We start from the raw sequence: 11,242 nt of genomic DNA, 5'->3' as shown, positions 1-11,242 counted from the left end.
TAAACTGTTAATTAAGTGAAGCCCCAGTAGTCAACTGGGACTGGATTTAAATTACTCTGATGTAAACAGACTGAAGTCAACATGTTTTACTATAGATACATTGTAAGCAAGTCAGTGAAGGCCATTAATAACACAAAGACACACACACACACACAGAAAGAGGAAATATTTCAACCAAGAAAAGTAAATTTACCAAAATTGACAAATTTCAGAGGGAAAATGTTTATTACTACCACAGAAATAACACTTCATAGACCACAATGACCCTTAAATAGTGTGTAAAACACTGCATGAAGTGTGACTGACTAGCTTTAAAAGGTAGCCCGTGAATGTGCATCACCTTTGTCGAGAGGGAGACAACTTCTTCATTTCCTGTTTCTTTACTTGATGATACATCTTGGCAGCTTTGTCAAACAGGCGCTTCAGGTTGCCGTAGGCGCCCTCAAAGGGGGCATCTGATTGAATGCTGAGCACAGATTACATCTGTTAAGACTTACAACTTTACCAGAGCAGTTAAAAACACTGCAAACGTATATAAACATGGCTCACCAGCGTAGGTAGTAGTAAGTTGCTTCAACATTGTAGAACTTGCTCCCTGCCAGTGTGCCCAGTTGGTTAAAAGGCATTCCTGTTGGCAGGAAACCAACACAAACCAAGTCAGCATTTATTTTTGAGTTAGTACCCAGAAAACCATGGGGTAATGCTACATTTGTTAAAAAAAAGAAATTGTAAGTTTCTCAAATAATTTTGTAATATAACCCAAAAAATCATTTGAAAAGAACAAGCGTATGTAGGTTTTTATGAAATATCCCAATATCTTTCAACCCTATAAAGTATGAATACAGCCGCATTTAATGTGAACGATATAGAGAGGTGGTGGGAGGACATGTTCATAGCAAGTAAGTGATATTTACAGATGTCTTATTGTTTGTCAACTAGGGCTGCCACGATTAGTCGACTAGTCACGATTACGTCGACTATCAAAATCGTCGATGACTAATTTAATAGTCGACACGTCGTTTGAGGCTTTGTAAGATCCCAAAAGACGCAGGAATAAGTAGCAGGATTTAAGAGTGCAATAACGGACTGAAGCAGAAGATGGCAGCACTGCATGTACAAGGATGCCAGCTGCCGTTAAACCCCGAAGAAGAAGAAGACTGTGTCCCAGAATTTATAGCGCGGCCCATCACGGCCCTGCTCAGTTTCCAACAATGGCGGCAGCTAGTTAGTTTTAATGTTACTCTTATTATTCTTTCTGGGTCACAAAATAAACGTTTAACATATTTTCAGGCGAGAATGTAGCTGTGTAAACTTCAAATATCTGCTCAGTTTATCAAGACACCACATATTTTCAAAAGCGCTCCGACGTTTTCGGAGACGTCTGTTACCCACTAGCTCGATAGCTAGCCGGGGGCAAGGCTCACTAGAGCCGTGAGAACACCGGACTCCCGGCAAATCGTTTTCAAACCCACCGCCGTCTTTCGCTACTCAGGTTAAACATGATATATAAGTCACTTAGATAACTTAAAAATGTTATTGTTTGGCTTTTTTTAGTATTTTATTTGTTCCTGAGTAAATCGGTTTGGCTGAGATTAAAGTTATAGTTTTTACACAGCTGAATAAATGTCAAGCAGACAGCTGATTATCAGAAGTGTGAGATGCTCGAGAATTTACTCCGGTGTCCTGTTATATTTTAGATAGCAAGGAGTTTATGAAACTTCACCGAAACAATCTGCAAATGTCATTAAAATTTAATAACCTATCATCTTGTCTTTATTTTTAGTTAGCACATACCTTAAACACTTAAAGCTGTAAGCTAATGATAGTTATATAAGAGCAGATGCTGCTGGTGCAATAAGCTGTACGTTTTACGTCCAATGGATGATGATCTGATTAGTCGACTAATCACAAAAATAATCGGTGACTAGTCGACTATCAAAATAATCGTTTGTGGCAGCCCTATTGTCAACTACAAGAAACAATAATTAACAATTGTTCTCACAAGTATACTGACCACAAATCTTATTTTCCTGAATAAACTTAATGGTTCTTTTTGTATTAGTAGTGTCAGTAAGTTTATAATTGTTGTTATTGTGTACATAAAGAATCCAGTTACACCAGTTTATCTACAGGCCTTTAAACAAACAAAAACAAAGCAGGAAAGTGTTCAACCGATGCACAATGCTAAGCTTGCCATTTTAACTAAAAGGGGTTAATGCGCTCCATTTTGACAATAAACACACAAAAGTGTATTGACCTTCTGAGAAAGTGAGTAAGCACATTTCACAATTCTATACTTTTAATATAAAAAAGAAAAACAAACAAACAACACTAAACGGGATTTAACATCTGTGTTGTTCTGGCAAGAAAAATAAAACTTTAAATCACCCCACATCCCTTCCCTGCTGTGTAAGACCACGGGTATGGCAACACAGTACTGTTTGAAAAAACAAACAAACCAAACCTTACATTCTCGTCACTCACCTACGTGTGGCATAACTGACAATGCCTGATGGTAAAACCTCTCTGCCAGCTGCTCAGCCTCCACTCCTGCAAGCTCGTTTTGGTAGCGCGCTGAGGAGAAAATGATTTTAAACATCACAGTTAAAGAAAAAAAAAAGCAAATCTATATGATTACAGCATTGTGGCTGAAAAGGTGAAGATTGAAATTGATTATTTCAGAAATGTGCACAAACACAAAGACCTGGAATGGCTTCAGACAAACATGAGAAAAAACAAACAAAAACAGCTACAAAGTGAAACATCCTTCATTTTAATGCTACAGCATTCTCACAGTCTTACAAGGATGCTGGACTATCATAAACCAAACAGCTTGAAAACAGTGCCTCTGATAGAATCATGGATCACTGGTCATCCAGTATGAATTTCTTAATTTACAATTTTTACTGGTTTTAGTGAGTTTTAGGTTTTAGCCCAATATATTTAATGTGCTTTAAAGTTAATCAGTAATTTTGCAGGGAAATAGGTCATATGTTCTCACTGCAGGAGTCAAGTGTTAAGTGGTACCTGTGGTTCACATAAGTCTAAACCAACCAAACAGCCTTCATCCAGCTCTACTACATAACTGAGTCAAATTTTCCCACGCTGAATGACACCTGTTCTGTCTCACACCTCTGCGAGCCTGACAGATAGTTGAATTAATTACATATTCTATTATCTTATTATTACCTAGATCTCCAAGGTAGACCAGACAGCGATGACAGGCCATCTGTGCCCACTCCATCTCCTTGGGGGTGGCTGACACTGGTTTCTTTCGCCCTGTTGGGAACAATTACACAACACTTTTTTTTTTTTTATCCATCCAATCCTTTTATCCAAAATGACTTTGACTTATGTAACAACACAGCAAGATTAAAGTCCAACACAGCAACAGGGTAGCACAGAGCCCAAATAAAAGAGCCGGGACCAGATAGTCTTGAAGCATCTCTAATGTTAACATTCAAAACTATTTTGTTTAAGTTGGATAAGAAGAGGTGATTTACTCGATAGCCAGGGGCTGGGTTGTGGCATCTTTGCAGTGTTTTTTCACAAAAATAAGAAATATCATACAGAGTGAAAAACAGGTACTTTTACAGAACAGACTATAAACCATCACCTTGCGGGAACATAAACCCTCTCTGGCTGTATTTCCCTGACAACAGGACTGTACAATTACAGTAAAAAAACAACAACTATATTAATGATTATTCATAATCATGAATATTTAATGTGATTAGTCTTTATGATTTCCATCTTGGCCTTTTTAGTCTTCGTTTTTGACAGTAGAGTAGTCAGGAGTGGTTACCTTCACGACTGATTATTTGTTCAGTGAGTCTAAACTGCATTTAAATATCAGTAGCAAATGAGGTCGGAGTTTTTAGTTTCTAGTAGAGATGGACCGATCCGATACTATGTATCGGTCCGATACTGACCCAAATTACTGGATCGGATATCGGCGAGAAATAAAAAATGTAATCCGATCCATTAAATATCAAAAAAGCACCTCACAAAGCTTGCTACACGGCGTAACTCGGCTCATAACCATAGCACGTCGCAGCAGTATGCTTCATGTGATAGAGCCGCTGTGTGTATTTGTAGCCTTGCTAGCAAACCAGCATTTCATCTCCGAGGAAGTGATCCCAGAGAGAAGTAAAGCAAGTGTGTAAGTTCATCTCTGAATGTTTGTAAAGCATTCCCACCTTAAGCTTAACAACAGATATATGGAGGACTGCCTCTCTCTCTCTCTCTCTCTCTCTCTCTCCTGCTGCTACTTCAATCGTGAAACTGCTTAATGATCAGCTGATCGGCTTTTCTGTCGAGAGTCCGTCTCTCTTCTTAGTTTTTGGCCCACTTCTCACTAGAAAGAGGAAACCAGCGGCTGAACAACAGCAGCACTATTAAGCTTGATAAGCTGTTGTTAGAATTTATTTAATATTACTTTCTACAGCAGGATCCTTTTCTACATAGCTGACAGCTGGTAACTGTGCAGGGGCGGATCTAGCAAAGTTTAGCCAGGGGGGCCGATAGGGCATGAACAGGGAAAAGGGGGCACAAAGAAATACTTTTCTTTCTTATTCTCATTTAAAATCTGTAGCTTTTAATAAATAATTATCTGAATCTTACACCCAAAGTTTTAATCTGATGTAAAATGTATAGAAGTCCATTACTGTATATAGTAACTGTTAATTCTAATATACCCTAGTAAGCTATACTACTTTTTCCTTTGGGAAGATACCATCTGTGCAGTCTGCAATTCTGTTGAAGAAAGATGTTGAATCTATTTAATTATTCTTGAAAAATAATTTCTTTTTGTGCATTTTCCTCCCTGCATCAAATTAAATTTGATTACATCGATTAAGCATCATGAGCTGGAGGGTGGGGGGTGGTTCCCTATTTTTTTTTTTTTGCTGGGAGTTTGCAACCCTATTAGTTAGGTTGCTTGATATTTCTGCTAAGTACTCTTTAAAATACCAGAATAGGGAGGATGGAGCAGGTTTACGTTTATTAGATTGATCAGTGTTGCTGAACTATGAAATATTTTGTTGTATTTTTTACATACAGGTATAACAGAATAGCTTTAGTGTTGTTATTTATTTAAACCTGAGTATAAACTTATACAAAATGCAGCAAGATATTAAAAAACGTTTTATTGATTAAAAAAACAGACTATATCGGATTCATATCGGTATCGGCAGATATCCAAATTTATGATATCGGTATCGGTATCGGACATAAAAAAGTGGTATCGTGCCATCTCTAGTTTCTAGTACAGGTAATGTATTACATAGATTAACTATCGATAAAGTTTCAACTATCTTCATCAAGTTTTTCACAAGGACACCAGCTATACTGTCTACAGCAGACATTTACACTTTAAAAGTGTTGTTGTTACAAATAACTCAGTTTTATTCAAGGGTGGTTTAAGGATCCTGAAACAGAAAGACAATTAATTTTATTGTTATGCCTTCATCTGAGAGTGTGAGAATGCGCTGGCTCATCTAACCTATCAGTGGATCTGTGACGTGGGTCCAGTCAATGCAATCCTGCAGCTCCAGCTGGTAATGTGACTGGATGTAGAGCAGCAGGTGTTGGTAGAAACCCACGCCGGCTATCAGGTGAGTTCTGTAGGCACACTCCAGAGCACTGCGACTGTGGATGTGCTGCAGTGGAAGAAAACCCAAATCAAAAGAGAAGCGAGGACTTTAGAGAAGGGAACAGTACACTAATGAGGATGATCTGAATCAAAATAACAGGCAACTTAAAAAAGAAACTATAACTAATGTAAAATAGACAAGATTAAAACTGGCAACTGTGTCGTGTTGTTATAAAGGTGAGTTTCAAGAAGATTTTAAATGTATAAAATAAATGCTTTATAATCCAACAATGCTCATATTAAACCAGAGTTAACCTGTAATAAAGGGTACGCAGGTTTAAAAGCAGAAATTGGCTGTGAACATGACACCAACATTTCATCACCACAAACTAATTCAAGTATTGACACTATAAATATAGCATTTCTTTAATGTCTGCAGTTTTATACTGCTATGACAATGAACCAAAACAATAAAGTTGCAGACTGGACTGCTGAAAATGATTGATTATTGTGAAATTATTATTCTCCTAAACGCTTTTGTGGTCACTGGCATGGATATAAAATAAATTGGAGAGTTCACCTCTTAAGTAAAAGCTGGAGTAGCCAGGTAGCAACAGAAAACAAATGTAGTCAGTTTAATATATGCAGCAAGGCCATTTTTCCACAGCTGCAGGGACATTTACCTTCTTGTTGGTCTTGATAACCTGAATGACTTCATAGTAAACCTTTCTCCACAGCAGCTCCTCGGCCTTGCGGCCATAGTCCACTGGATGCAGAAACATCAGTTTCACACAAAGTTCCCTCAGCCTGAAAACAGAAAAAAGATGCACATGTGCAATGAGAAGACAGCTGGGTTAAAGGACCAATTATTTAAGTGTTTTCACACAAGTTCTGGACCACTGTTGGGTGTATCAGGTTCAGACACTGGTCAGAGTAGTACTTCCGTACATTTAATCCACAGTAAGTGAGACTATTGTAAATGTGATCTCCTGAGGTGAGAGTGCAGCCTCAGTGGAGCATGCAGAAGGCAGGAAAGCTGCTCACTAGCTGTGAATTTGCCAGACTACTACCTGTTCTATTCACAAAAAACTGGACACTATGCCAAAAGTTGTAATAACAAGCTGACAGATTATTGACCGTTCCAACTGTCACGTTTGAAATCTCACATCCATCTGTGTTGGGTAGCACCTAGAAAACTGCACGTGTGAAAACGGCTTTAATTTCACATGAAGTGTAGGGCTCATCAAGGACAGAAATGACTGCATATTGACAACCTTGTCATGCAGCAGCTTAATAACATTTAGCTGCTGTCATTTTTGAGCATATTTAGACTTTTCTTGACAGATGAGTGCAAACAGTAGGCAGGAAAGTAGGAAGAGAGTGAGGGAGAATGAATTGCAATAACTGCTCAGACCAAACTCAAACCCAAGCCCCTGCAGTAATGACTTAATTGCATTAAGCAAGTACTTAATGCAACTTTATAAATTTGAGATCCCCACAAGCAAGAAAATCTGCTGCTTTTCCAAAATATGTTTTTTCTTGATGACAATGAAATTTTACATACATCCAGCTGCCAGCCAGATAAAATGCATTTAAATAAAACCAAACTTTGTGAGATTTATTTGTGGAAACTGCTTTAGAGTGGGATTAAATCAACCTCAAAGTTGCATCTGCATGGTCTTTGAGGAGGCTGTAGCTTGTAATTCTGTTACTCTAATAAGTGTTTCTATTATTTCATGCACCACATGTAATAAGAGGAAGCTGAATAACAGAAACGTGTGTATAATGAAGTACAGTTGGACAGCTGAACATTATAACATCTGTGACCTCAGCATTCCTATTGGACTGCATATTTCGGTTTTATCCCAAAGTCAGAAACAAGACTTGAGGTTTCTGACTGGTTGTAGGCCCATTGTATTAACACGACAGTACGTGTCCTACTGGGAAAAAACACAAACAAAATATCAGAAGTGACTTGTGTGACTCATTGGGTCTGATTCAGAAGTTGTTCACAAGAATTTTGTGAAATCTCAGATCTTGTGTGCGGCAAATGACACGATTATGTTAATACTTTAGGCAAGTACATGCTGCATTTCTCTCATTTTATAAAGATGTTTATCAGTGCTTGGTTTTTCATACACTTTAACATCAGAAAAGATCAGAAAAGAACATCAACGTGAGCTAATGCTACCAATGACAAATTGCTGGACAGAAAGTCTCATGAATAAATTACTTGTGAATTTAGGTTCTTAAATATGAACATGTTCTGATTTATGTTGCCTTCTTTGACAGTAAACTGAAAGCAATGTTTGGGTTAAGGTCAGACAAAGAATAACACTGGAAGATGTTACCTGCCACATTAGAAAATTGTACTGGAAAAAAAAAGAAAGTAGTAATTTTATCCTTTCTAATCATTTTCTGAAACTAATTGACACAGCAGTGTTTGTTTGTTCTTTAAGTGTAAACAAACTGCTTAGTATAGCAGTAAAATGTCCATCTATACCTTAAAAGTACAGCATTGTTCGGTACCAGTCACATTCTTCCATATTTTGATTCTCGTGTCTTCAAGAGTAGGTATGGAATTCGAGAACCATTCCCAGTAGTTTAATTCCTCGGAATCGTTAATGTCATTGCCTATCAATCAGCTGATTTCAGGAACTGTGGCGCAGCCTGCAGTGTGGACCTTACTTTTAATATTATTGCACAAAGGACGAGAGTGCAACGGTAAAGTGCAAACTGCATGCACAACAGAAAACAACTGCAATATGATGCTAAGACAACTTTGGTTCTTTGCAAGCTAGCCAAGAACCCAAAGTGATGTTAAAGCTTAGTGAATGCTGACTCCAGCACAGCAGCCAGACTTGGGCTGTGCGATGTGACCAAAATCTCATATCCCGATATAAGACATCTATCGTTCCAATAACGATATAAATCACAAAAATGTAACATTTTCTGTAAATTCTGTGAATCTCAGGCAGCTCGACTTGCGTGAAGTGTTTCCAGCTGGGCATCGTGTATCTGGAGTCGAGTTTTTTAACCAATGAATGAAACGATACATTTTTAGACATAAGTTGTAACAGCAGCCGTTTTCTTTGTGAGTATTTATTACACAGTGTGCTGCGGCGAAAAGCCTGTTCTAACGTTTGAGTCTAAGGTTTATTTTTTAGCACCTGGCGGCTCTTTTTTGCTTCTCATCTGTAAATAATCTGCATACTCTTTCACGTGATTCAGTTTATTTTGAAAAGTCTCAACAAGATATTGAGCTTTATTGTGAAAGGTTTATGTGGAAAATAAACAAGCGGACACCGTCTTTGTTGCTAACGACAACGCATAAAAACAGTGTGGTTGTGTAGTGTGGTTAATTTAAATATAAGAGAAAGAGAGAAATTTAAGAAATTAATAGTCACTACAGTGACCATCAAAACGATGAAAAATATTGCCATAAACAGTTTTTGCGACACAACGAAACAAATGATAGCGTAAAATGAAACGATAGACGTTTTTATATCGTCACCTGATATACATCTGTTATATGGTAAATGGCCTGCATTTGTATAGCCTAAGGTCCTAAGGACCCCAAAGCGCTTTACACTACATTCAGTCATTCACCCATTCACACACACATTGGCGCCACCAGGCCCTCTGACCACCACCAGAAGGCAAACATGGGGTTAGTATCTTGCCCAAGGATACATGGCATGCAGCCAGGAGGCAGCGTGGGATCAAACCACCGATCTTCTGATTAGTGGCTGACCTGCTCTGCCACCTGAGCTACAGCCACCCCCTTATATCGCACAGCCCAAAGCCAGACCCTGAACTTCAACAGGTAACAAACCAATAAGATGTCATGATGCAGCCTCCATTCCTATCTGTTTATGTTTCTAAACTGTGGCAATAACTCTGAAGTCTCTTAATGTCAGCTTTGTGTTCTTACCTAAATACTAAGAGAAAAAAAAATCATAATTGTGTCCTCATTAGGACGGGGATTTGTGTTTGTGTGTGCGACTGTGGTCTTAGGTTTACATTGTTAAAGAGTAACTATTAGGCAATGGGTTTCAGGTCATTTTACCAAAAAACATGAAAGTAATGTAATGAGTAGTATGCATTTCTTTTAAGAAAAATGTATGTGCAATACATTACTTTTTTGGAGTAACAACCCTGATACTGATCACAACAAAGAGGGGGTATACCTCCAACAAGCACAAACATTTGACCCACAGCCTGCAATTAATTTGCAGAATGTGCCGTCTTTGATATGCAGCTTAGAAAAGCTGGTTATTTCCAAAGCGGAGCCAATGAGAATCGACAAGAGAAATGGTAAGGAATCGAACTGATAAGTTTGCAAAATCAATTCCCATCCCTATTCAAGAGTAGCTTTGCATGATTAACAGTACACTTGTTAACTGGGCTTTGGTGAAGTCCCTCATTTCATTCACTGTTTGAAACCAGCAGTTTTTGCTCCTCTCCTTTTAAAGCCTGTGTCGCAACAGAAGAACAGGTACCAAATTTGACAGATAGCAAAAGCAGAATGAATAAAAGTCCACTTGAATCAATTATCAAAATAGCTCCTGGTTGATTTTATACTCCAACTAAATTACTGGTTTGTTTACTGGCTTCACTGGTAGTCCTGATGATACTCTAGGCCTGTCTAGTTATAGCTTGACAAAACTCCCAGAGCAATCAGAGCAGGATGAGATAACATTTCCCTTATCTTGCTGACTGTTTAGACACCCATCATTATTCCGCCTCCTCAGTTAACTTTCCAACTTCCTCTTATTGGTTTTGAGCTTTCTGTCCACAACATCCAGTATGCAAATAACCACCATAGTCCTGCTCAAGCTGCATGACCAGTGACGCTTGCTTTTCATCTTTGTCTGGACAAGGAAAAAAAACAAAAATAAAACTAAACTAAAAAAAACAACAACTCCAGCTTAGACTTTGAGATAAAGCCACAGTCAGTTGTTTACAGATGGTCATGCTGGAAATATTAAAAAATAAACATCTGAACTAAATTTAGAAACTAGAGAGCACCAGGAAATGTATGCTCACTGAGATGCTGCATTTACTGCATGTATTGAGGCATGACAGAGCCTCAATACACACCTGACAGCTAGCAAGACTAGTCAGGACTGAGACTGCATGCAGGCAGTGAGGTTTAAGTCAAATTACAGCCGCCTACACACAAGCTCCCGAGACACTCGTACTTACTTGTTGCGAAGGCTGATGTTCTCCGGCTTGAAGACTTCTCTGTAGGACGATTTGCTGCCGATGATGACATCTAGCTTGTGCACAGTCTCCACCACAGCCCTGTCGGCATGTTAGGCAACACATAGCATCAGCATGATGACAACGCTGTTAGCCAAATTGCCACAAAATAAGCGTCATGTGGAAACAGAACAAACGTAGGAATAAACATTGTAAGCAGTCGGGTTAACAGCCCGAGACCTTTCTGTTTCACTTCTCTGTAACAAAGACACGGATGACAAATGCTACCGTGCTCATTAGCCAAGACAAGTTGAAGAGAATGAAGCGCTTCCCATCAAATTTAGCTGATGCTACAAAGAAAAGGTATACGGGCGTGCTGGTTTACTCACTGTGGTGATAAGTTAGAGGATAGCTGGACTTTCTCTAGTAGTAGCAAGTACTGTC

General features: G+C 38.6%; 1 protein-coding gene across 1 annotated transcript in view; it reads right to left on the bottom strand.

Annotated features, from left to right (window-relative positions):
• Positions 1-11,242, bottom strand: part of smg5 (SMG5 nonsense mediated mRNA decay factor) — a 29,528-nt gene that overhangs the window by 17,752 nt on the left and 534 nt on the right. Inside the window, exons 2-8 of the mRNA XM_087848486.1 lie at positions 10,802-10,900; positions 6,277-6,400; positions 5,504-5,660; positions 3,190-3,279; positions 2,485-2,574; positions 550-628; positions 341-466 (exon numbers count right to left, since the gene is read on the bottom strand). Coding sequence (XP_087704612.1) covers positions 341-466; positions 550-628; positions 2,485-2,574; positions 3,190-3,279; positions 5,504-5,660; positions 6,277-6,400; positions 10,802-10,900 — 765 coding nt within the window. The remainder of the gene's footprint in view (positions 1-340; positions 467-549; positions 629-2,484; positions 2,575-3,189; positions 3,280-5,503; positions 5,661-6,276; positions 6,401-10,801; positions 10,901-11,242) is intronic.

The sequence above is a fragment of the Neolamprologus brichardi genome, chromosome 11 (assembly GCF_056152115.1).
Source record: "Neolamprologus brichardi isolate AB-2024 chromosome 11, ASM5615211v1, whole genome shotgun sequence".
NCBI classification, from domain to species: Eukaryota; Metazoa; Chordata; class Actinopteri; order Cichliformes; family Cichlidae; genus Neolamprologus; species Neolamprologus brichardi.
Note: the sequence above shows the minus strand (reverse complement) of the source record. Positions and strands in the feature narration are given on the sequence as shown.